The sequence below is a fragment of the Bison bison genome, unplaced genomic scaffold (assembly GCF_000754665.1).
Source record: "Bison bison bison isolate TAMUID 2011002044 unplaced genomic scaffold, Bison_UMD1.0 scf7180017864469, whole genome shotgun sequence".
Lineage (NCBI taxonomy): Eukaryota > Metazoa > Chordata > Mammalia > Artiodactyla > Bovidae > Bison > Bison bison.
Window position 1 is genome coordinate 8,198,369 of NW_011495030.1, and position 27,176 is coordinate 8,225,544.

General features: G+C 35.5%; 2 protein-coding genes across 3 annotated transcripts in view; one reads left to right on the plus strand and one right to left on the minus strand.

Moving 5' to 3' along the window:
- The first annotated feature begins 1,759 nt into the window (after positions 1 to 1,759).
- CDC37L1 (cell division cycle 37-like 1) lies at positions 1,760 to 21,230 on the plus strand. The gene is made up of 8 exons (XM_010860737.1): positions 1,760 to 1,972; positions 2,091 to 2,240; positions 6,137 to 6,418; positions 9,485 to 9,578; positions 12,163 to 12,278; positions 12,639 to 12,761; positions 16,778 to 16,942; positions 20,687 to 21,230. The coding sequence occupies exons 1-8, from the start codon at positions 1,760 to 1,762 to the stop codon at positions 20,786 to 20,788; spliced, it is 1,245 nt and encodes a 414-aa protein (XP_010859039.1). The 3' UTR covers positions 20,789 to 21,230.
- A 1,163-nt stretch (positions 21,231 to 22,393) lies between these two features.
- The window catches only part of AK3 (adenylate kinase 3), a 24,145-nt gene continuing 19,362 nt past the window's right edge, over positions 22,394 to 27,176 (minus strand). For both annotated transcript variants that reach the window (XM_010860717.1, XM_010860716.1), the window contains exon 5: positions 22,394 to 27,170. In XM_010860717.1, the coding sequence (XP_010859019.1) occupies positions 27,050 to 27,170 (121 nt within the window). In that variant the 3' untranslated portion in view covers positions 22,394 to 27,049. The remainder of the gene's footprint in view (positions 27,171 to 27,176) is intronic.

The window sequence follows — 27,176 nt, forward strand, 5'->3', positions numbered from 1 at the left end:
TCCCCTTCTCCTCCTGCCCCCAATCCCTCCCAGCATCAGAGTCTTTTCCAATGAGTCAACTCTTCGCATGAGGTGGCCAAACTATTGGAGTTTCAGCTAGGCAGGGGATAGAGGAAGTTAAGAAATGACACTCAAGAGTTAGGCTAGCACTAAACAGGGTTAGTGTTGTGGAAGACAATGTGAATGCCTCCCTAAGAGCCATAAGCTCTTTTTATTTGCCAATGGAACCCCAGTTTTTCATGGGTGGTGATGCATCTAGCTCCAGGGAATGAATCACAATTTATTTAAGCCAGTTCTGGCCAATGATATATAAGGGTAAGTCACTGAAAGTTTTTCCAGTAATAAAAAGTCACAAGTGAGTGAAGCTGTTTTCTTCTCTCCCTTTGTACTTTAGGTGCTATAATGTTTTTTCCTAGGCATTCACTCCTAAACTCGAAAGGTTTAGTCACAGTGCTCCTCAACTTTCATTCGTAATTATTAAGGTATAACATATATTCATTGGAAAATACTGGAGCAGCATAGTACAGGAAAGCTAAAAGTAGAAAGTAAAGATGCTCAGTGACTTCCTTGACAGTCCACTGGATAAAACTCCTAAGGCAAGTTTCCCCAGGTGAGATCCTTGGTCTGAGAACTAAGATCCCACATACTGCTGAAGCAATATTTTGGCCCTGCCAAAATTTTTTAACTTTTTTTTAAAAAGTAAAGATTCTCAGAAACTTTCCTCCCCACCCCTACCCACCAGGAGTAATCATTAATAACTCTTGTTTATCCTCTAGGAACTTTCTATCACACGTGTACACACAAATTGTTTTTACACAAACTGAATTATTGTGTCTTGACAGATACGTATAGCTATATACATCTAAGAAAGTTGCCTTTTGTACTCACATTTTGGAGCTATTTCTATACCAGCACATTTATATATACTTCCTTTTGTTCCTTGCCACCAAAAAAAAGAAAAAAGCTATAATAAACACCTTTGTGGATATATCACTGGTTACTGGTACAAAAATAATTGTTGGATAGTTTCCCGGTAATTAAACTGCCAAATCAAAGCATTTAAACCTCTGATACTGTCAAATTACCCCTCAGAAAGGTTACACACGTGATATTCTAACATTTCCTCACATCTTGTCTACATCCAGTGTTAACAAACTTCAAAAGATTGAAAACATGGCGTCTGGTTATTTTTATTTGGGTCTTCAATTATTTTGGGGGTCTCTAATTATTATTAAGTAGGACAACAATGCTTGATTGTTAAACCCGCAAAAGTTTTTCAAGTAATATATGCTGAGGTGACCCCACCTCTTGCCCTTAAAATTTAATTGTGACCTTAGGCATGCAGGGTCTAAGGGGACCCATGCCTCAAAAAAGGGGATAATGGGAGCACAAAGCTTTACGATTAAACGGAATCTAGAAATAAAACGAATCCCTCTCTACACATTCGTTATTAGTGGTACTCATTATTAGCGGTATTTTTTAAGCCCCTCAGTATTTTATCTTTGGCATACTCCTCCTCCCTGCCAAGCTTCGAAGAATCCTCGTTGCTTGTAACTCGAAATGAGAGGAAAATTGGCTGGTTTTCAAAATTTTCTTCCCTTCAACCGCCCCTTATGGCCAACCCGGCTTCAGACACTGGTTTACATATCCTTAATGAGTATGGGAATGAGTTGCAGGTTTTAAACAATACTCTCTATGGACTTCTACGACCCACTGTTTACTGCGTAAGAAACTCCAGATAACCAGTATTTAATACGACATGACCCTCAGAGCCAGGGAGGGTAAATCAGTACCGCGGAAAGGATTCATAAAAAGAAGTTTTAAACTAGTGAGCAGTCCAAACCCAACCCCTACTTCTAAGCCCCGGGACCCACCTCCCGCGGCCCCGCCTTCCAATCCGGAAGTGATGTACAAAGCGGAGTCCGTCTTTTTCCGCCGTCCGCCAGCTGCGCGGCCGGGACTAACGCGGCACGTACGTCGGCGTCGGGGCTAGCAGAGGGATTCTGGGTAACGGCCCCAGCCGGCTGGGGCTGCTGGCTCGGCGCAGCGGGTTCTACTCGCGCCAGGTCCGTTGGCTGTGGGGGTTATAAAGCCGCGGGCAGCCGGACCTGGAGCCGCCGTGGCCGCCGCCAGGACCTTGGAGCCTCCCTCGGGCAGAGGGCGAGGCTGAGGAAGAGAGTGACTTGGACTTGTCCCCTGGTTCTCCCCGCTGCCCGCAGCTGCCGGGAGGCGGCACCCAGGTGAGAAGGGAGCCCGTATTCTGCGGGGTGGGGGGTTGGGGGAATGGGAGGTGTCGTCACCAGGCCCCCAGAGATCGCTGTCTCTGCGACCCTGTTTTGAGCCCCCACCTCCCCCTTTTACCCACCCCCGACCCCGGGCGTCGGGGGCCTGATGTCATCCCATCGCTTTGTAACATCTACTGAGCTCTTCGAAGAGGAGCTGGCCATATATTCCCAACCTCCACCTCCATACACACCTTTTTCACCTTGGCTAATTTCTCACCCTTGAAGAAGTTCCTCTCCCCCACCCCTCTTCTGATGGCACCCAGATTTAAGACCCCTCAGTCTATAATGTTGACCCTTTGTCCTCTTGTGCCTGCTCTTATCCGAGCACTTTATTCTCTTGAAGGTTCTAATATTTGTGCACAGTTGATGGGAACAGTGAATGGTTGTATTTCAATAATTCTCTGAGCCCCTGACTAAAGACATTAGGTCAAATTTATTTTACTGACTTTTGACATCTTAGCAAATTCTGTAAACCTTGCTTTTGATGCTGGCGTAAATCTCGGCCATTCCGCGTGACCATTTCCCCCTTAGGTTTATGATTTTAGTTTTGCTTCATAGCATTTTTCAGTTAAAAACATAGGCACGCGTTTGCCTTTTCCTTCAGACTTTTTATTCAGATTCCTGCCGCTTCCTGTGGTTTTCAGCCAAGCCTTTTTTCCTCTGAAACTTATCCAGAAATGATATACTACCACTTAGGATTTTCTGGGTCCCACCTTAGGGAGTGCTTATATAGTGCTCATATCACTTAGTACTGGTGTTTCTCGTAATCTGTTTTCGGAGTATATTTCAGGATCACTGACTAAACACTAACAAGTGAAATAAAATGGAGTTTAGGTATCTGCCTTCTAGCCTTCTTACAAAATGGGATCCCTGAAGGCTTAACTGAGTTAATAGTTTTTCTCTAGACTTATCTTGCTGTTAATGAGAATGAGTGATTTAAATTGTTTTCCAGTAAGTGTAGGGTTGTTGCTCTTAAGCCCAGCTCACAGGGTTAGTTGGCTGCAAAGAGAAAAATGCTGTTTCATAACCACAGACTGTTCTTCATCCAGCCAGTCAGTGGGAAAGTACAAGACATTTTTTAGGAGGACAGAATGACAGTTGATAAGTCGATAGTCACTCACTAATAATGGATCGCTGGTAGTCATCTTTATATACAAAATATGTTATATAAGCATGTAATGAATGTGGTACAAAGTTAGAGACAAAGAATGAACAGCAGCTGCCATTGTCAATTTTGAAGGCTTAAAGAGAGAATAGAAAGGTCTCAATTTCATTGCATAGTGGTTGAATCTAAAGAGTAACCTAAAAGAAACCAAATTCTAAAAATAGCTGTGTATTAATTTATCACCTTATATAGCTGACAAGAATTTTAGAAATGATTAGGCTTATCTCCTTCATTAAAAGTGATTTCCTTGAGACTGGATGGCATCACTGACTCGATGGACATGAGTCTCAGTGAACTCCAGGAGTTGGTGATGGACAGAGAGGCCTGGCGTGCTGTGATTCATGGAGTCTCAAAGAGTCGGACACGACTGAGCGACTGATCTGATCTGATCTGAGACCATGTAGCTAGTCAGTGGCAGAACTAGATCCTGCCACATCCTGGTTTAGAACCCACTTCTGGAACCTGGTACAGTGTTTTTTCCCACCTACTGCACTGCCCATCCTATGATGTAAAACTTTATTTGGCTGAAACTAACTTTGGTGCTAAAATTTACAGAATGATTTCTAATCCTAAATTAGTTCATGTGTTTACAACAAACCTACTTATTTGTCTTGCTGGCTTTAAGTATTACAACTTAAGTTTTTCTTTTTGGAATATTTAGAATAAAATGTTTAATTTCATTTATAAACATTTTATAATCTCTATAAAAACAGCCTTGGTGTAATTTTACCTAATATAGGGAACCTAGACATCTTTATGTCATATGTATAGTTCTGAGATCCAGTTAAATGCAATTTGGAACTTAGAGATCCTGTTTGGAAATTTTTTTATGTCAAGTTATATTAGTAGGCCTTAATGCTAACAGTTCCTTTTTCAAATCTGTGTTTATTAAATATAATCAATCATCTCAATACATGTGGGATAGTTAACTCAAATGCCCAAACATAGTCTTTGGAGAAGAATTTAAACATTAATCAGTTTTAGAATTTGGAAATAAGATTTCTATGTTTGACTTGAGAAATGATTTGAGAATTTGCTCTTGGATAATTTGACCATGCAAGATATTTCCATTTGTCCTCATCTTTGTTAGTATTTGTCTTTTTTTACAAAATAAATTTAACAGGTTCATTTGTCTCCTCTTCCTAGTTCCTTCTTAAGCATCGACAATTATTCTTAATCCTATTTTAGAATAACAAAAAGTGAAAATAAATACTTGGTTGACTAGGACCATGTGTAAATGAGTAACTAAAACATTTGAATACCAAGTGTCCACATTTGCCCAATAAGTCTAAGTTTGCCTGAAGACTCAGCCAGGAAGGAGGAACCTTGCATGCTACTTGCCTTAGAATTCCTTACCACCACTAGTCTGTTCCAAGAAGTCAGGAGTCATTTATTCATCTAAGATTTATTGAATTCTAACCCCTCAAGAAGCTTATAGTTGAGTAAATAAGCACAATATTGTGTGAAAGCACTCAAATGCATAAAGAAGTATGCATAACTTTGGTGGAGAGGGACAGGATAAGAGGGAAGGGAAATGATGCTAGAATCTAGGATAAAGATGGGAGTTTAGGGATGGTGGAGTGCCACATTGAAGTGGTGGGGGTGAGAAGGAAAGAATAAGCAAAGGAGTAGAAGAGTAACTACAGCTGAGTTGAGAGAGATAATAGGAAGTGAGATCATGAGGCACCATGCCATGCTACAAAGTTTGCACTTTAAAAGTTCTCAAGACTCTGTGAATAAGTAAAATTATCATTTTTATTGGAGAGATCACGCCAAGTCTAGTAGAGAATGGCTTGAGATTAAAAAGGCTATACTTATTTAATGAAAGTGAGAAATTATAAGGGCTTGAATAGTGATGCAGGTAAGGGAATGGATTGGAGTATTATTCTGAATACCTACCTTGAAATTGGTCTACATTTTGGCTAAGAAATCATGAAGAATGTGCCTTTAGCTTTTGTTCTATGGAGCCGAGGATTAGAAGGAATTAAATATCCGTCTTGGTGCTTTACATGTGGAGGTTGAATAATTGTTAAAACTAAGTACTTTGCATCTGAGCAGAACAGAATCACCAGGGTGGACCTAGTGACTTTTTTTCTTTTTAATTAAAAAAATAGCCTATTTTTATTAGGATTAAGTTAAAGGTTATGTATTTGATATAGTCAGTTATAAATAGAAATTTCCAATAAGAACTTCTCAGATTACCAAGGATTGGGGTAATACAGAAAGAAAATAAAAACCAAGAAGTGATTACTTCTAAATAAGCAGTTCTTTGCAGTGAAGAACTTGCAGAGCAAAAGTCTAAAGGTCTGGTTTTCAGTATGTTGAATGATAAGATGATGAACTATATTTAAACTTTTGTTCTCATTATTTTGTTCCAGGATTATAAAGGCTATGAATCAAATGTTTGTTGAGGCCCTGCTGTATGCAGGACACTGTGCTAGTTGCCAGGCTTTTTGTTGCTGTTAGTTGTCCAGGGAGAGACACAGATTAATGAAGAAGCTTAGAGTCTAGGTGATGAAACAAGACTTGTAATATAAAATTGTAACTGCAGACACAGAAGGCTGGATACCTATATGCCAAAAACATTGTACAGAAATCCTTGACTGATAGAAAATTGAACTGTTCTACATAAGCATACCTGTTCTGTTGCCTTCTTCATTTCTTAAAAATACTGTTTTTTATCCAGATGTATAGCCATGGAATCGAAATGGCTTGCCAGAAGCAGAAAGAGTTTGTGAAGAGCTCTGTGGCGTGTAAATGGAATCTTGCTGAAGCTCAGCAGAAACTTGGTAGCTTAGCACTGCATAACTCTGAGTCCTTGGATCAGGAACATGCCAAAGCACAAACAGCAATATCAGAACTGAGGCAACGGGAAGAAGAATGGCGGCAGAAAGAAGAGGCTCTAGTACAAAGAGAGAGAATGTGTCTGTGGAACATGGATGCCATTAGCAAGGATGTTTTTAATAAGGTATTATATTTTATTGGGCCTACTGAAATAAGGAAAGCCTGAAATGTTTTTGCAAACCAGTTGTGCATATATGATAACAAGCAACAGAATCCTGTAAACAGTATTCAATTTTGACAGTTTAGGAAAAGTGATCGTTATAGAAACATGTATCCCAAGTAGTGTCTAATGTTGGTAGTCCACATAATTGGTAGTCCCAATTATGTGGCTGCAGCATAGCACACTGAATATAAATGTGGGTTCTAGAGTCAGACTGTCTCAAATGTCAACTTTGTCATAGCCTGGCATTGTAACCTTGGGCAGATCACTTCCCTAAGCCTCAGTTTCCTCAAATATAAAGAGCAGGTATAAAGATTAAGCAAGGTAACATCATAGAAGCAGGTAGCACGGGGCCTGGCATGTGGTAAAGCTCATATGTTACCAGAGATTTCTGATGTTGCTGTGCTTATCAGCTTGCTTTCAATTTTTTTGTTGTGTAGTTGCTAAGTTGTGTCCAGCTCTTTTGAGGTCCTATGGACTGTAACTCGCCAGGCTTCTCTGTCCATGGGTTTTTCCAGGCAAGAATACTGGAGTGGGTTACCATTTCCTTCTCCACGTGTTCTTCCTGACCAAAGGATAAAACCCATGTCTCTTTCTTGGCAGGCAGATTCTTTACCACTGAGCCACCTGGGAAGCCCAACTCTAATGTAGTTATTGGTTTTATCAAGTAAAACAAAGTTTCTCACTGTTACTTACCAGTACGTATTTAGTAACCCTCAGATAGTAATCTGGACTTAGTGTTACAGGCATTACTGCTGAAAGGAGTAGTAAAATATTTATGCCAAGTTAGTAGTTTATTAGGAGAAGGCAGTGGCACCCCACTCCAGTACTCTTGCCTGGAAAATCCCACGGACGGAGGAGCCTGGTAGGCTGCAGTCCATGGGGTCTCGAAGAGTCGGACACGACTGAGCGACTTCACTTTCACTTTTCACTTTCATGCACTGGAGAAGGAAATGGTAACCCACTCCAGTGTTCTTGCCTGGAGAATCCCAGGGACGGGGGAGCCTGGTGGGCTGCCGTCTATGGGGTCCCACAGAGTCGGACACTACTGAAGTGACTTAGCAGTAGCAGTAGTTTATTAAGAGCAGTCTTAATGTTTCTCACTGATTACACAGACCTTATTCTTTGACTTTTGTATCTGAAAAAGAAGTGGGCAATGAAATAGTCATTTTCATCTAAATGTGTAAAGTAGTACTTCTTTCTGTTTGTACTAAACTCTCAAGCCTCAGGTGTAGACTGCTCGTTCTTGTCTAAGTCCACATTCATTTTATCTTTAACCTTCATTATTCTCTAGACGTAGTGTGTAACACTACTTGTTTCTGCTCTGGCATCCACTCTAAAAGCCCCTTCTTCCCCAGGCTTCTTTAATTTCTTTCCTCTGGACTAGCTCTAGTCCTGCTGCAGCAATAAGTAATACACATAGGTAAATGTCCTGTACTACTAGCCTTATCAGTACTTTACTCTGTAGTGAAGGTAAATTATAAGAGTATAACATGCTTCTTGTAAAAAAAAAAACAACATAGGCCTGTAAAATAAGAGTTGAAAGGCTTCCTTCATTTCCCATTTTCCAGAGATAACCGCTGTTAACAATGAGTCATATCTTTCTAGACTTTCTGTGCTTGTACCAAATTATATATTTTTCTTTCCCCTCAATAGAATCATTCTTTAACAGAATGATTCACTATCTCTGTGTATATTGTTCTATGGTTTTGCCTTCTTAAGTGTTACTTTATGTTTTGCATTTATACTCCAAAACTATTTAAAATGATTTTTTATGATAGAGGGAATGGTCAAAACAGTGTTCTTTTGTTTATACAGTTATTGTCTCTTAACACAGTGGTCACAAAGAAAATATTTTTGTTTCTGCTTTTAATTATTTTTTTTCTTAAGTTAGATTCTCATGTAGCCTACATTTATACCAGAATTAATTAGGACTATCATTATGTTCCAATCATTTGCTGAAAATCATGCATTCATTTTGTTGGGGAGCTTGAGATTTGAGAGGACAGGTCTAGATCTGCGCTGTCTGACAACTTGATAGCTGCTAGCCATATGTGTTGTTGAACACTTGAAATGTAGCTAGTCCAAACTGAGATGTGCTGTAAGTGTAAAATACACACCAGATTCCGATGACTTAGTACCAAAAAAGTAAAATATTTCATTAATAATTTTTATATTGTTTACATGTTGAAATAATAATATGTTGGGTTAAATAGATACCTTATTTCATCTGTTTCTTTTTTTAATATGGCTGATAGAAAACTTTACAGTTGTGACTTGGATTGTATTTCTGTTAGACAGTTGCTGGTCTAGATGGCAGGATATACAAAGAGGAAAGAAAATGCTTTTATTTTGAAATATATAAACTTAATGTGTTTCCTGACTATAAACTGGCAGAGAGCTAGTTTTTGATTTCCATTTTTGGCAGTGATGATCTCAAGGTTTAAATGTGATCACATAATGTTCTGAGAAACTTTTTGCCAGTTTTTGTGGCCAAATAAAAACTTCATCTTGTTCTGTTTTATGACTTTAACTGAAAATAAGCACTTCCTTAATAGAAATTTATACGTGATTTCAGAATCAAACTGTTTACCTCTCCTAAGAAAAGTTTACAACAAAGGTCTATTTTAGGTTTATGTGTTAATCAAAAATTTTGTAGTAAATATAATCTCTAATCTTTGAATTTCTGAGTTTGTTTCCAGCAAGAACTCCAAAGATTAGACTAGAGTTGCAAATATTTAATGGAAATGAATAATGCAAAAATAAATTATGCATGTAAAGGATCTTTCTATACCTGCCTTTGATAGGCATATTTGGTTTTACAAAAAAGTTAATTCATTTGTTTTTCTCTGTGATTTCTAAAATAGTTCTACAGATGAATTTAATGAAACAATATCATTTTATTGTATCACCTTTTTATAATGTCTATAAGAAGGATTGCTGGGCATTCAATACCTGAGAAAGAAGATCCAATTAGAATATATTAGATTTTAAAATATATTCAATTTTAACTTCAAAATTTTTTCTTAGAGTTTTATTAATCAAGATAAAAGAAAAGAAACAGAAGATGAAGATAAATCAAAATCATTTATGCAGAAACATGAACAGAAAATTAGACATTTTGGTAAGTCTACTACTTGAGTTTCCTTCTTTTGTAATGTTTGATATTCTAAATATATGTACAGAAAGTGAATTTATAAAATAGAGACAAACTCCAGTTGTATAGCTACTTCTGGCACAGTTCTATGGCTTGTTTTAGAGCTATACATAAAAAAATAGAGTGACAGAGTAAACTGAATTGTGAAAAAAAGCAAAATTCAACCTGTTTATATAATGCTACCCTCTAAGACCTGGTTGTCGTTTTTGTTTTTTGTTTTTACTACCTAGATTCTGCATGTCCCAACTAGTCCCTGCTTTTGTCTTTTTTTATCTTTGCTTTCTTGGTATCTTATTATCTTACGGTTGTAAGATTACATTTTTCAGATTTTGGATATGATGCTGTACAATTCATGCAGATCCTTCAACTGTTATTCAGATAAATAACAAGTTAAAAGAATACAGTCTATAATAAGTAAGAGAAATACATATACAAAGAACTGAAAGATAGTTTTCTCTATTGGAGAAAAACGATAGGATTGGGATTGATGAAAGTAAAGACTTCTCAGAGGAGGGAACATCTGAGTTAGATTTTGAGGACCATATAGGAGCTTTCCTGTAGATAAAGGGAGGCAAGGCAGCAGCCACAGCATGTACGAAGCCAGAGTCAGGAAGTAGTGTGATATGTCCTAAGAATTATAAGCAGTGACAATACTGCTGGAGTGAAAATGCTACTGGGGAGTATAATGTGTCAATTTAGTAAATATATGTTAAGCTTTTTAAGTGACATTTTGAGACTTTTTTCTATTGGTGTTTTTCTCCCAAAGTATTTAGAATATCATTCATCCTTATGTCAGTATAATGGATACTACTATAGTTTTTGTTTTTCTTTTTTGTAGTTTACTCATACATTAATTTTTCTCATACTATTTTAAAAAATGAAATAAGCTTGTTATTCTGTTTAATTCAAGAATAGTTTCTGAAGAAGTAAAGTTTATTTTTGCACATATTATCATTCCAGCATTATTTATTATAGAAACAAATAGAAAAACTATGGTCATCCTCAAGAGTTGATTTTGTCTCCATTATTAAATAGGTAGTTTAAAATCTTTAACATTTAGTGACACCCTTTTTCACAGCCCTTACAAGTGTCACTAACCCTTTCATATATTCTCTTTCCTTTAAAAGAGACCAAAATGGATAGGAATTTTGTGCCTGAGTAAGTCACAGTGCTGCCATGGAGAAGTAAACAGGAGAAGCAGTGATCTCTCTGAATAGTTGATAGAGTTGAAAATATTCCCTCTTCAGAAGTGTAACAAAGCTAAGGCAAAATTGCTGTGTAGGATTTATTTTATGACATCAGGTATAAGAAATAAGGATTATACTTTCTTTACATCTGACCCCTAGAAGTTATTAAATTCTTTAACTTTAGTTTGAGAAGAAGTTTAAAGTCACTTAAATAATCATCATGTTTCTCAGAATTTAAAATGACCTAGTCACTGTATCCAAAGTGTTGGGGAAATATCTATAAAGCTTGTAAAACTCTGAGAAAATGCTAAAATGCTATTTTCCAATTTTTTTAATGAGGAAAAAATCATTTATTTTTAATTGATTTCCTTGTGTTACTGTGTATTTCTCAGTAAGACATTTGTCCTCAGTTTTGTTTTTACTTATGTTCTGATGTGGAACTTTAACATACAGAAGTTCATTTTGTGTCTAGAGAAAGGATTTATTGCTGAACTATTGAGGTAGCCTTGTAAAATTTCTATGATGATTCTCGGATAACATTCTTGGTTGGATGAGTCTAAATAAAGCTCAGCACTTTGCTGGTTCTGTGATTACTTGAGTGGTATCAACTTTTTGACCAAATTTCTTACTAATTTAGGTAAAGATGACAGTACACCTTTAGTAGCATTTGGATTAGTTTGGTATTTTGAAGCAAAATGGCAGCATTTCCAAATATACTTAACCAACTTTAAAAAGAGTTTATTTTCTGTGTCTAAACAGTGGTCATGATTAGATGGTTAACATAACTAAAATGGTTAAACTATATTTACTTTTATAACACTGACTGGATTGGTTTTGCATGCAGTATTTTACTATATCAGACATATTTTAGTAAATTAGAGAAAATGTAATTTTTCTAAATCTAAGTCTTTGTTGGCTCAGTGTAGTTTACTTTTGAAAAGTAAAGGTTTGAAAAGAAAGGTTTTGCTTTCTTTTCCATCTTTCCAAAAGAAAAATTTATAGTCTATGAATAAATAATACTGAATCTCCTGAAATTATCTGTACTTAACTTGAGCCTAGAATGACCGACCAGACATGTCTATTTGCCTGGGACTTTGGGCTTTCCCTAGATACAGGGCTTTTATAGCTTTAAACCAATCACTCTACTTTATCCTGACAAATTATTTGAAATAAAATTTACTGTGAATTCTAAAAGCTATTTCCAATATGCTGGTGTTGCCTTATTATCTATCTTCATTTGCTCTTTTACCATAACATTTCTATGGTAATACGAGCTGTCTTTAAAGAGAATCATTTTAAAATACCATTTCTTTGCTTACAGGAGGGAAGTATTTGACATTCATGGCTTAATTCTTGTTTTACAGGTATGTTAAGTCGATGGGATGATAGTCAGAGATTTTTGTCTGACCATCCATACCTTGTATGTGAAGAAACTGCTAAATATCTTATTTTATGGTGTTTTCATCTAGAAGCTGAACAGGTATCATGTGAAACTTGAATTTCTGAGAACCTTAGTGGAATGCTGATTTGCTTTTTGTTTTTGTTTTTCCCATTACTTTAAACGTAAGCAGGAATGTCATTAAATGGAATTCCAATTTTGTTTTGTTTTCAAGATCTGCTTGAGCTTACTGTTGGCATCTTTTTTTTAGTTATTTCAGTTAGCATAGGGAAACTTTTTTCCAATGTGCTTTCCCTACCTTCCTGTCCCCTCATCTCTCTTGTTCCCATATACTATAAACCTTTTTCTTTTTTAACCTATTAAAAACTCATGTTTTAAAAATCCAAATAGTGATCACAATATTAAGTATATTCCTTATAATTTTAATATGTTTATTTTCAGAAAGGGGCTCTAATGGAACAAATAGCACATCAAGCAGTTGTAATGCAGTTTATTATGGAAATGGCCAAAAACTGTAATGTGGATCCAAGAGGATGTTTTCGCTTATTTTTCCAGAAAGCCAAAGTAAGTAGCTATTTGGTATTATTATTTTATTTTTTTTATTGAAGGATAATTGCTGTTTGGTATTATTAAATGGGAAAGTTAGGGTTTAGCTGAAATGTCTTTTTGTCCGTACACATCAAAGGAGGCCATCCAACCAGGATGCCACAGGCTAGATTCTGTAGATTTTATAATGAAAAGAAAAATTATATTGCTGTTTTTATGCTAATTTAGATTATAAGAGGTTGTACTATATAGCATTATGTGAACTTGAGACCCGTTTACATGAATGTATACAGGAAAATTAGAGGAATGGTTTGAGAAAATAAAAAACCTATAGTTCAAAGAATATTATGCAGCTTTCAAGATTATATGAAAATTACATGAAGTATTTTTAATCTGAGAAAATGCTTTGCTATAAAGTGAAAAGACACAACACATTTATATATATAGGATGTCAGCTATATTAAAGAAAAATAGATATGTTTAGAAAGATCAACATTTCATACTCAAAAAATTAGTAATGATTTAAAAGTTGTACAAGAAGTAGAGCAATAGTAATTCATATTAACTGCCTGCTGCTGCTGCTGCTAAGTTGCCTTAGTTGTGTCCAACTCTGTGCAACCCCATAGACAGCAGCCCACCAGGCTCCCCCGTCCATGGGATTCTCCAGGCAAGAACACTGGAGTGGGTTGCCATTTCCTTCTCCAATGCATGAAAGTGAAAAGTGAAAGTGAAGTCGCTCAGTTGTGCCCGACTCTTAGTGACCCCATGGACTGCAGCCTACCAGGCTCCTCCGTCCATGGGATTTTCCAGGCAAGAGTACTGGAGTGGGGTGCCATTGCCTTCTCCGCTATAGGAGTCTAAATTGGTGTAACCACTTTGGAAGATTTTCTTGTAAAATTGAACAAGGCAAGTACCAACAGCCAGAAATTCTCCTAGATACATACCCTCAAAAAAAATTTCTCAACATGTCCAAGGATAGTCAAGGGTCTTCAAGACCCTTTCCAGAGGCCCTGAGTCAAAATTATTTTTATAATAATACTAAGATGTTATTTGTCATTTTCACTCTCTTTCTTGCATGAGTGTGCAGCTTGGATTGATACAGAAGCAGATGTATGAGTACAGCTATCTTCTTTTAAGCCCAGACTTTTCACTAAATTGTTTGTTTTGGAAATATAGTTTAAAGATATATATATATATGTTATATGTTTAAAATGTTAACATGTAATGAGTTTGTTAGTATATTTCAGTTAATATTTAAATTCCTCAGTTTAATTTCTAATGTAATTATTAATAGATACAGCCCACATAAACAGGAGCTCTTTAGGTTCCTCAACAATTTTCAAGAGCATGAAGCAGTCCTGAGACCATAAAGTTTGAGAATTGATGGCCTAGAAAAACTCCTGTGTATGTGCTTCATAGAAGTGTTTATAATAGCAAGAAGTCTGGGAACAACCCAAGTATCTGTTAACAGTAGAATGAATAAATTGTGGTATATTCATTTAGTAATATACTAATCAGCATTGGCATGGATAAAAAAACAAGAAACTGAAAAAAACAAGTCTCAGAATGAAATATCTGCTATTATTTTTAAAGTATTTTATATTTGAACAAGCAGAACTAAGTAAATATGTTGTTGAGGGATATATAAATAAGCTGTAAACTTGAAGAGACAAAGGAGTGATGACAAGTCACAGTTGTAACCTCAGAGAGATGAAATGCTCATTATTGAAACTGATCTCTAAAATACTAGTATTGATCTGTTTCCTAATTTTTGTGGGTATGTAGTAGGATTTTTGCCCTGTAAGTTGTACATACATATTTTACGTGATTTTTTGCATATTTGATACATTTTAGCATACACAATTAGAAGTTAGAAGAAAATGTACCAGAAGTTTAATTTTGATTAGACTTGAGTGGTAGAATTACAAATGGTTTCCATTTTCTTTTTCATATACTACAATGAACATATTTCCTTTTATAAATAGAGAAAAACATTGTATTTTTAAATTATAAAAATTTTTTAATGTGGCAGAAGTTGTACCTTCCACTTCTACTGTTAAAATAGGAAAATTTCCCAAAACAGTAGTTTTAATGAGTAAATGATTGAGTTGGTATTTTAGGCTTCTGATGACTGTTTTCAATTTTGACACACAGGCAGTAAAAAAAAAAGTTTCTTTTTCATCTTAAAGGATATGTTTGAACTAGTGTTTAATAGCATAATGGAACATAGTCATAAAATATGTATTTTTTGACATTTATAATACTTTGATAATAGAGAATATTTTATTCTTAAATCTGACACTTCAGAGTTTTATTTATTTATTTTTTCTTTAATAGAAAATTATTTAATTAGTATACATGTGTTCCCCATCCTGAACCCTCCTCCCTCCTCCCTCCCCACACCATCCCCCTGGGTCGTCCCAGTGCACCAGCCCCAAGCATCCAGCATCGTGCATCGAACCTGGACTGGCATCTCGTTTCATACATGACGTTTCACATGTTTCAATGCCATTCTCCCAAATCTTCCCACCCTCTCCCTCTCCCACAGAGTCCATAAGACTGTTCTATACATCAGTGTCTCTTTTGCTGTCTCGTATACAGGGTTATCGTTACCATCTACAAAATAGAACTGAACAACTCTGAAGCCACAGATGTTAACATTTTGTTCTTAATATTTTTTTTTTAATTAAGGAATAACTTTCATGAACTATTTGCTTTGTGAAAGGTATTCTAAGCACTTCACATGGATTAACTCATTAAACATTCATAACATTTTATAAGGATAATTACTTTTTTTTTTTTTTTTTACAAATGAGGAAGTTAGCATAGAGAAATTGAGCAAGTGACCCATAGGTTGCTTAATAAAACGAAAATCAATCAGGTCTCTCTAGATCTAAATACCTAGGGTTTAGGCATGCAGTAAGGTCAGCAGTTGTGTCACTTGATTCCTTTAATGGTTTGTTACATAACCATTTCAGAAGGATTACTTTTGGATATGAAGGCTAACACTGCATGTGTCTCCCTAAGTACCATTGACTAGAAAGTGAAGTGTTATAAAGAAATGACTTCTAAATTCATTTTAAAAAATACAGAATAGCAGCACGGAACATTGTGTGTATTATTTGTATAGATATTGATGCTAATAGCTAATCCGTAGGTTTTAATGGAGTTACACAACCTAAACTACATTAAAGAGAAAAATCACACTGCAGACAAATGGACCGTGAGAATTCAGGAATGAGACTTTGACAAAATCTTGTCCACCACTTGAACTTAAAACCTATGGTCTATTGTGTAGGATGTGCTCTGTGTCATTTTTTTAACCTGCAAAGGAAATATTTATAAATGGAGGCTACTGCCAAAAGGATATTTTGCATTAAGAATTTTCTTTATATTATATACATTATGGAGAGATTTCCCCTCCCTCAACATAACTCACTGTACTTTTTTTTCCCATAATCTTGAAAAGAAGGTACTTGCGTAACTAAAACAGTAAGATATTTTCATACCAAAGTTAAATGTTGACTTTAATTGGTTTTCAGCTTTTAACAAAGAGAGATTTTAGGATCAGAGAATTACTAACAACAGGTAGTAAGTGTTTCTGCATTAACTGACAGAGAATTAGAAGGTTTAAAGAATATCCCTTGGCTGTTGCTTGGCAGTGGGACAAGAAGAGAAGACTGTGAGCGATTAAATGAGGACTGTTTTGGATCCTATCAAGAATACAGATAAATCAAGAGAAATACAGAGGAAGCCTACTTTCTTTCATTACATTTGTGTGTATGTGTGAAGAAGGGTTGTTTCTTATTAGTTTGTTTTATTTTGCTGAAGCAGAGGGAAATGAAACAGACCAATCTATAATATTCATATAAAACAGGCAGTTTTCAGAAATTTGACAGATCTTGGTGGTTTCTACATTTAAACTGTTCACCTCATCTTTACTTCTTCCACTTCACGCTTGGTATATGCTTTGTTAGAGTTTACTGTGTGGTCTGGAAATCTTGAAAATCAGTCTGTTTGTTTGTTTTTTCAAGGCAGAGGAGGAAGGTTATTTTGAAGCATTCAAAAATGAACTTGAAGCTTTCAAGTCAAGAGTCAGACTTTATTCTCAATCACCAAATTTTCAGCCTGTGACAGTTCAGAATCATGTTCCCCATTCTGGTGTTGGATCTATAGGTTTATTAGAGTCCTTACCACAGGTAAGTTGAAAAAGTAAATATTTTATAAATGTATTCACATAATATTTGTTCTTTTGGACTTCTGTTTCTTCTTGTATGTGTGGTCATTTTAAATATTCTTGCCTCAAAAGAGAACTCCGAGTTTCATCTCATGCCATGTTTTGGCATTAAGTTTTATCCATCACTTAGGTATTTTAGAGAGACACCAAATTCTACTCCTTTAAATATAGAAGAGATGAGGACTATCTAAGCATTCTTAAGGGCACATGTTACCTATTGATCATCTAAGTCATAAACTTCTTAAGATGACTCCAATATCCCATCTTGAGTAGAACTATTAAGAATTGAAGATGGATTAGCTCCAAGCATATACCCAAGTAGCAACTGAGGTGATTTATTGCATGAGTTTATTAGTATTATCTTTTTAAATGTTGGTGTTGCCTACCAGACAAATTTTAGTACAAATTAATGTAACTTACACTGAACTGTTGTTTCTGGTAATATTGGCCAACTGTTTAAGCATCTTAGAAGTCTGCGATTAGATTAACATAAAATTATCTCACTAGCATGAAAGAATTTATGTTAAAAAGAGGAAGTTGGACCACTGGGTCTGCCTGATTCTACTTAGAATTACAATTTTAAGTTATCACTAGGAAGTTACTGCCCATTTTGGTTTTAGTAGCATTTAAATTGAACCAGTCATATCTCATTTTCAGACCAGCTTTAGCATTCTAGCCTGTTGCCTACATAGTGAAAGGGAAGTCTCACTCAGAAGACAGTATGAAGAGAGACCTGTATTTATTTTTAATTCTCAAAGAGTTGTAGGAATTGAGATTTTCAATGCCTTGACTTTATAGCTATAATTTCACTAGTCCAGTTATTTGTAGGCCAAAGAGACAATTTAAGGAAAGCAATTGATCATATTTAACTCAGCCAAAAATATAATTCTCAAGAATAAGAAAAAAAATCTGATTTTTAAATAATTAGTCATGTTACCCCTTAGACATGTAAGCGATATTCTCCCTCAGTTTGTCCCCAGATTACCTCTTAATGCTGTTTTAATAAAGTGATGATTTTCTCTGCAGTTCTGTGAGAAATAGCCCAACAGGAACACAGTCTTTAAGAAATTTTATGACTAAGTCACTGTCAAGTCCAACATATAAATCTCCTAAAACTAAGGTGTCACATAATGAATGCAGAGGAAAAAAAGACTTTTGAGGATGCTGCTGATTCTAAACATAAGAGGGGAAAGAGAAGATTTCAGCTAGAGACACAGAAACACAGTCACCTGCTTGAGGGAAGGGTAAGATGGAAAACAACCTGAGGGATCAAGTTGTCAACTGAGAGGAGATTTGGAAGAAGAGCTTAAAATAACAACTTATTTTTATTATATATCAATTTATAGATTACAAAACACTTGTATGTGGTATCTCATTTAATCTCAAAAAAACTGATTTCATTTTATGGATGAATAAAGTGAAGCTCTTGTAGGTTAAGTAGCTTGCTTGAAGTCAATACAGTAAGTGATGGAGCTATTATTCTAATCCTGGATTTCTGTCCTACTCCACTGCTCATTCACCTACATCATAAACTGTTGTTGAATCATATCCTAGAAATATGACAAGATGCTTAGTTGTGTGCTCTTGGGAAGAACTGGTCTCTGAGACAATAAATGTGTGGAGAATGTTACTGGATGAGAATATGGGGTAATCACTGGGATTTACAGAGAAGGCAGTGGCACCCCACTCCAGTACTCTTGCCTGGAAAATCCCATGGACGGAGGAGCCTGGTAGGCTCCAGTCCATGGGGTCGCCAAGAGTCGGATATGACTGAGCAACTTCACTTTCACTTTCATGTACTGAAGAAGGAAATGGCAACCCACTCCAGTGTTCTTGCCTGGAGAATCCCAGGGACGGGGGAGCCTGGTGGGCTGCCGTCTATGGGTTGGCACAGAGTCGGACACGACTGAAGTGACTTAGCAGCAGTGGGATTTAAGTGTACATTAGGTTAGGTATATTGAGTGCTTTTTGTTTTTTTAAGTCTCTTCAGTTCTTAGGGCTTCACTAGTGGCTCAGCAGTCAAGAACCCACCTGGAATTCAGAAGATGCAGGTTTGATCCCTGGGTTGGGAAGATCCCCTGGAGAAGGGAATGGCAACCCACTCCAGTATTCTTGCCTAGGAAATCCCATGGACAGAGGAGCCTGGCAGACTACGGCCCATGGGGTCACAAGAGTCAGACATGAAACCACCATCACTGCCACCTTCAGTTCTTAAGGAGATGGGTAGATGAATTTTAAAGAATCTCTTTAGCTACTTCTAATAGTCAAAATTCTCTCATAAAAAAACTGGAACCTAGTCTTAATAGAGAGTAACTGTAAGCTCTGTTGGACCTGGATGGTCAGAAAAGGTCTTAGCAGCCTCTCTCTTTGGAGAATGGGATAACAATCTATTAATAATTTTTGTAAAACTTAAATTTGGATAACAGTTTAGCTTTTAATCTCTTTTTTTAAATTGACAACAGTCGTATGAGATAGACCAAATACCAGTATCCTTAATTTTGAGAGAAGTGAACCAAGGCCCCCTGAACAGATAAGTAAGTAAGAGTTACCTTAGGCTTATCCTATATACTAGCTTTTACTGTTACTAAATTTTGATGAATTAGTTTCTCTGAGGATGGCATTATACTAAGTGAGAGAGTCAGGGTTAGAACTTAGGTCCAAGGTTACTTTAATGTACCAGACTTGAGTCAGTTATTTGTGCCAATCCCTTCATAAACCTTATTGACAATAATCCAACTAACTTCTTGTTCATTTTTTTACTACTACAATAAAAGAATCAAAAAGATTCTTTAAAAAAGAAGAAAGATTAAAAAGATTATTGAGAACACTTCCTCCCTTTGGGATGGAGAGTTCTGATATCTAATGCCCTGTATGGACTGTTTTCCTCATTGATGTATATTAAATAAACAGATGAAAGTAGGTGATTCATGATAAAACTAAATAGCTGGGAGATATTCAGAACTGAGTAGACAAAATTGAATTATTGGAAGAATTTCCTTAAAGTCCTGGGTCTTAAGGGCTTATGTCTCTATTCATGGTGCTTTATTAATAGTGGTTTTATTTTTCAATTTATTGAATAAGGTTTTCTGTTCCTAGTTTTAGAGATGTTCAAAATTAGAACATTTTTGAGTTTTTCTGTGTAAAAAAATGAAACCTAAATTACACTGTTCTTTTGTTTTCAACTTTTTAAATACAAGTCTCTTTCAAAAGATTTCTCACTTGAGTTTAACCTTTGAGAAACCGAAATAGATTCTGAAGGTATAACTTTCACTTAGTAAATAGTTTTTTACCTTATTCTAGTGTTTTTTTAATTTTAATATTTACTATTATAATTAGATAGTAATCATCATAATACCTTGCTGGCTTAAAGCCATTTATTTTTTAAATTGTCAATAGCTATATACATATAATCACATAGATATAGCCTTATGATTAAAATTATAGTTTTCTTAAATGGAGGGAAGAGGTAGTGTTTATTACATTTCTTTTTTATATATATCATTCTGTCTTTGCCACATCTCTTTGGATTAAGTGGTAGTAATCTATTATTTTTTCTTTATCGTCTTGGGTTTCAACCAAAGTCTGACTTCAACTTTTTTTCTATTCTGCTATACTGCAGAGAGAGAGAATGTGAAACTGAATATGCAGTTTCATGTACTGACACCTAACTGATGATCATCCATTCTTTCCTCTCTATACTTTTCAGAATCCAGATTATCTTCAATATTCTATCAACACAGCTCTCTGCAGTTTAAACTCAGTGGTACATAAAGAAGATGATGAACCGAAAATGATGGACACTGTATAATTTGGTTAAGACTGCTGAAGCCAAGTACTATTTTGTTACAAGAAAGGAAGAACTTGGCTATTTTCTTGACACTTTTATGGGTGCTGCACTTTATTTTTGTTTGGTTTTTGATGGGAGGGAAAACAGAGTACTGAAACGTTTTGTAAAATTTTTTTTATGTGCTGCTAGGTTTTTTTGTTTGTTTTATTTTTTCCTGAAGAGAGGAGTGGTACCATATGTTGCAAGAAGTCAAACTGGACTTTTTTTGGGTTTTTTGGCTACTAAATTTGCCTTTAATCTTACTGTTCTCAATTTTGGAATCAAAGTATGAAAATCTGCACAAATGCAATGTTTACAAGAACTGGTTGATTCTAGGAGGCATCTGCTACAGTCTTTTTATATGGATATGTACATGTCCTACTCTACAAAAATGATTAAAGATTAAAATGTATCCTATTGCTAATTTAGCTGTCAAATCTGGTGTTTCATCATATTAAAAGCAATAAATCAGTAGTTGGTAATCTGCTTTACTAAATAAGCTGGGTAGTACAAATTAAAACAGTCTTTCCCCTTAAAATAATATTACATTTGTTTCTTCAGCACCATCGGTTAAATCCTTAACTACAGTATCAATGTTATATGGATACTAAATTAACCCCCAAGTATTCTCAGACGTATTTCCCTTAGAAGTTGATTTTACCCTATTGACATTTTAGTATTAGGGTTATATAGTGATATAAAAAGTGATAAAGCTCATAACATTTTTTTTTTCTTAGTAAGATCCAACTTAAAGTTCACTCTTAATTTCTTGACATAGTCTGGGATCTCTCAGGGAGCAAGTTTTAAAAGAACTAAAGGCCTATAAGAACAAATAGGAAAAATAATCTGATTTTTTAAGTTACAGTTATTGTTTTACTCTAATGTGGCCCAAAGACTTTTTTAAAAGGCAAGAGAAATCTTTTGACACGAACTACTTATTTCTAAGAATTTGGTGATCCTTACTGGTAATGATGGCTTTTACTACATTTGTCATTCCTCTCTTTAGCTCAGTTACCATAGAATACTTCTGAGCTTTAATACTTACATATATAATTCACTTTAAATATGCCAGGATATTTGATGGTTCATTTTACTAGGAATGAGATGACAATGTTAATTATGCTGTCCTTACTATTTGAGGATTAGCCTTCTGACTTATAGGAACATGAGCTTTGATTTGTATCAGATGTAGTCTTTGGTGGCTCAGTCCCATTGGGACTAGTAGTAAACATGTAGAAGATGATTAAATGGGATTTGGACTACATGTCTCAATTTGAGAAGCCACCCCCATGGTGATCAGATCTGTGATGGTGGCTTCATTTGCACCTTGTTTTAAACTAACCTGAGGTGATAAGGCAGTTAGTACTCATAGAAACAGATTGGAGTTATTGAATCATACATATGTAACATCACAATCTTCCTGGTTTTCAGAATAAAACTTGTTTTTGTGCTTTTAATATATACTCTATAATAAAATGTTCGACTAATTTATGTGGTAGCATTCATCAGCCTGTAGTTTTTGTTTTTTTTTTTTAACCAGTGACCTAGTTATAGAAGTTTTCTGCTTCTGCTTTTTTTTTTTTTTTCCTATTTTGGAGCAAGCTCTTGTTTTTTCTGTCCTATCAAATGGAGAATGAGTATAGGAATAAAATTCCCAGCTTCATAGAAAAGTAACTTGAACCATTACTTTCTATTTCTCAACCTCACTTTTCCCCAGGATTTGCCTGTAAGCTCTAAATTGTTTTTAATTTCATTTTGCCTTAGAGATAACTAAAAACTGAAGATTGGAAGGAGAGAAATTATCAACAAACTGAGTATACTGTTCCTGGAGGATATTTTTGGTTTCTATTTTATAAAATATGAATTATTTAAGAACTATTTAAAATTTGGTTATGTATATGCTTTTACTTAGGAAAGTGTTGTATGTTTGCAGTGTGAAAGTGATTGGATTTATTTTGGTAACTACTGACTGATGCCATAATTTGCACCTAAAGACTATAACTTACAGTTTAGCAGTACTCAATATTCAGAACAATAAATTGACATCCTTTTTATTTTTCTTTATTTTGCTAAGAATGAATTCCTATTAGGAGAAATGTCTTCTGTTTCTTAAGTAATAAGGGTATACTAAGCAAAAGAATAATTTATTTTTCAGGTTGCACAATTTTCTCCAAACAAATTACACAGACCATGGAAAATCTAAACAAATGAAGCATCTTTGATATCAGAGTGTCTATCAGAGATTCTTATTTCATTTGATAAATTAGTCTTCTAATGAAAGATGTTTTTAAAATAGCTATCACTACATTCCTTGTTAGTTCAGTTTTATCAATGGTGGTAGATATAACACTGGTTTAAATCAAAGATTCTTCTCTAGGAGAGATGAGTAATATTCTCATCCAGTTATACCGTGGGTTCTTTCAAATTTTGCCTAGTGAGCTCACATTCTCCTGTAATTTCTCTCTAGGAAAATTGGGACTTCTGTCAGACTGGCATTCCTATTACCCTTTTAAAAGTAAACTAAAATGGTGCCCAAGAACATAAATATAGTTTAGTAGTGGCTTTACAAGATTAAAATATTGATTGTGAGTTTAGGCAAAGTGATTTTGAAGTTAATCTTGGGATATTTTCAGAGACAAATAAAAAGATGTCAGTTTACTGTTCTCAAAGTTGGTCATGTATTTCAGTTCTTAAACTGATACAGGACAGAAGTGTACTTATCTCAATTGAGGGTCAGGCTTTTCATTTCAGTTTTGCTTCTATATCCTATGCATTTTAAAAGTCTGCACATTCATTTCCCATCTGTAATGGACATGTATGTGCTATTTCACAGGTCTTCTGAGAAGCTGACTCATCTAATAAGTATGTGCTTGCTTACTATGTAAGCCGATGGCGGGAAGAGGTACAATGATGAATAAAAGTTGATTATGAATTGCTTAAAATCTAATAATGAAGTTGAAACCATTGTCATAAACCTCAGAGAATAAGACTTAAAGTTTTTGTCTTTTCTAAGTATGAAATTGATTTTTTAAAAATTCCCACATATTTCACTTTGTTGAATGACATTTGTCATGCTACTTACTCTTCAAACACTTTTATAGAGTCCTTTCGTAAAATATGACACATCACCAAACTGATTCACACTTTGGTGACATTCTTCTACCATGCAATTTTACATGCATAGCAATTTTAACTTTTTACTCAGTGCTAAATGTAGTTATTAGTGAGCTGAAAGGAAAGAAAAAGAAAAGGCTATAGCTGGATGTGGACTCTTAAGTATATTGGCTTTTACCAACACAGATTATTTTGTGTTTAAAAACTTTATATTAACTTCTAAAATCAGAATCTTGAATTGCAAAGATAGGAAGGGTGCTTTTGCAGTTGACCAGTGTCTTTTTTTTCTTTTGTCAATGAAAAGACAACTTATAAACATCTTTTAAAATTTATTGCTGTTGAATATTATAGCAGTTTAATATAATGAGGTCTTCAATTACTGTGATTTGTTAGGTAAGTTTTGTCACAAACTATGAATGTCCAAAATATTTTGCTCAAAATAGCTGGAGGGACGTAGCTGTCGGGCAGGGTTTAGAAATCTAAACTATTTCAATAAGAAATAGAAATAAATAGAAAAAGAAATAAATGGAATTAATAAATACAATTTCTGGATGGTACTAACTGCCAATTTGCATTTCCCACAACACACTCTGCTTATGAAAGGTGTACCGAAATAACTGTGGTGCTGTAGAAAACAGGGTAATGGTTTGAAGCCTTACTAGCTTTTCACTAAGGCACAGTAGCTTCTGGCCATGGCAGTCAGCTCTGGACACATTTCCATGTGGCACACAGATCATGATAGGTATTACAGCAGAAAACAAGTTCTTTTTGTAATAGCACAGGTGTGTCCCAAGGTCATGGTTGTATGCAAAACTTCAGTTTTGGGAGTGGAGAGGAAATGATCACAGGAAGGACAGGTCTTGATTTTCATAGCCATGTTCTTCTATCCCTCTTCTTGATTCCCAAATCTGACAGTGTCAAGAAGGCCAGTATGGCTGCAATACTGCAGCAGGAAATAAAGGGTAAAATGAAACCAACCTATATATGTAAAAGTGTTCTAAGACAATTATTAGAAAGCAGAGACTAACTCAGAAGCCAATGAGACATGAGGGCAATAAAGGGAAGGTGAGTTAGAGTGGGCCCTGTGTGTTACCAAAGACCAAGTAATAGTCACAGTTCTGAATTTTCATTTAATGCTAATTCATTGATAAACTGGATAATTAGTACCCAACATTTTTAGAATGTACATACTAACATTGAAATAAGGCAGTTATATGAATGTTTACCATAATCCTTTTTAAAAGCCTCAGTACATTTTTGAAAGATCAATACTGAACTTTTAAAAATCAAAGAAAAGTCAGCTTTTTTCCCCCACAAGATACATAAGAATCACTTGCTAGCATTTGTATTTTCAGTGCCTGGAATAAAATGGGCCAAATTTTCAAAGGCAGTTAATAACAGCTTATACAATGACTCGTTTCATTTAATCTAGCACCAAGTAAGAGAATTGAAGATATTGTCAGATTTCTCCTTCACCTCTCATATTGCCCCACTCTTCCTACCACTGTACATAAGCATGCATCCTGTTGCCCCTCTAAGGAATCAAATCATTTTCATTTTAAAATGGCTGCACAGATTACATTCACTGGCAGAGTTCTTCCTCATTAAGGAAGGATAGCAGTGAACATGAGCAGGTGTGAACTTCTTTGATTAGGAATAAAGAACTCTTCTAAGCCAAATCAATGAGTTCCTTATTTCTTTTTAATATGTTGTGTAAATCCTTTTAATTTCTACACCTGTTTACTAATTATGATTGTTATTCATGTCAAGGGAGTTTCCCCCAGGCAAACCTGATCTATTTCCTAATGACAAAGTATTCTTACTTAACCTAATGCCATGAGTCTCCTTTCCTTCTTCCCTCCTTCCCTGTCTGCCTTCCTTCCTTCCTTCAATTTGCTACTCATCAAGGCACATCATACATTGGGATCAAAAAACAAACTGGCAAGCAGGTCCTAAAGTGCACATTTTTCAACCTGAGTAACTTCTGAAAACATGAGAGTTTAATTACATATTCTGTTGGAAATTCAACTTTGGTGCTTTTACAAGAATTTACAATGTCAATTTCTAACAAGTCATATCCCTCAGTACACAGGATTTTCAAAAGAAAAGTGATAGGAAAATACATTTTGCTATGTGCTAATCGATACATTTTTATTGCAAACTGAAAATCTGGAGTAGAGTGAAAGTTGTGTTTTAAAACAACAAAATACAGGATATATGGCTATCAAAAGGCTGCTAGTATAAAGTGTAAAAAAACCCAGAAACCTCAATAGTCAGGAGACCACGAGGGGGAGCTCTCATGCCTTGTGAAGATAGCATAGCCCAAAAGGAAGAAGGCAAGACTTCTGGCAAGGACTCAGCCAACGAAAAGCCACGGACTTGTTTACTACAGCCCTCCCAACTTCGTTTTCTCCTCTATAAAAGTACTGTCATTCCCATGCTGTGGGGAGGACTTGCACCTGGCTCACCATGGTTGAGACTCCAAATTGCAATTATCTGCTGATTCCGAATAAACCCATTTTGCTGGAGAAATATCTGGCAATCTGTTTGAGGTCAATAAAAGGCAGCAGTGAATCTGCATCCTGCAACTAATCTATAAATTTAGTTGCTTCCCACCCCCAGGAATTCCATAGACAGTGGCCCATAGTCTGTGTGTATCACAGTGCTAGAGGTCTCTTTTTTTTGCATCACTATCCACAAGCCTCTGATAAGATACTTTCCACAAGTGATATGGAAGTTTTTTCTTGTTCTACTTCTCCAGAAAAATAAGGAAACTTTATCCACCACTTCTTTTCTGAACAAAACTTAGACTACCAATTGCCCTTTCAGTTACACTCAACAATTTTCAAAGGTCTAGTTAGACATTTATAATGTTTTATAATTGTGCTAATTAAATTCTAATTTTATCTAGTTAGAAGGTAACTAGATAAAACACACTGAACATTTAAGAAGATGAATCTTCATAATTGACTCTTTTGGCACATCCTTAATTTCCAGGTTAAAAGCAGCAGAAATGAAACTAACATAATTTTCAAACAATTTATACAGGCCAGAGTCTTAGGACAAGGAACCTGTAAATGCACAAGACAAGGAGCTTCTGCTCATCTTCCTAGTTACATGCTCATTTCCTCATGGAGTAACTGATGTTTCCTGGCTTCTTTGTGGAAGTTTTGTTTGTAGGAAAGCATATACGTGTGGCCAGATCTTGTTGGTTTCTGTTCCAGAGAATGTTTCCAACACCCCTTTTTTCCTAAGG

Coding starts and splice junctions, on each gene's coding strand:
- CDC37L1 (XM_010860737.1), top strand. CDS start 1,760: ATGACCCTCAGAGCCAGGGAGGGTAAATCAGTACCGCGGAAAGGATTC. Junction 9,579..12,162: donor ACAGAAAATTAGACATTTTG/GTAAGTCTACTA, acceptor CTTGTTTTACAG/GTATGTTAAGTCGATGGGAT. Junction 16,943..20,686: donor TATTAGAGTCCTTACCACAG/GTAAGTTGAAAA, acceptor TATACTTTTCAG/AATCCAGATTATCTTCAATA.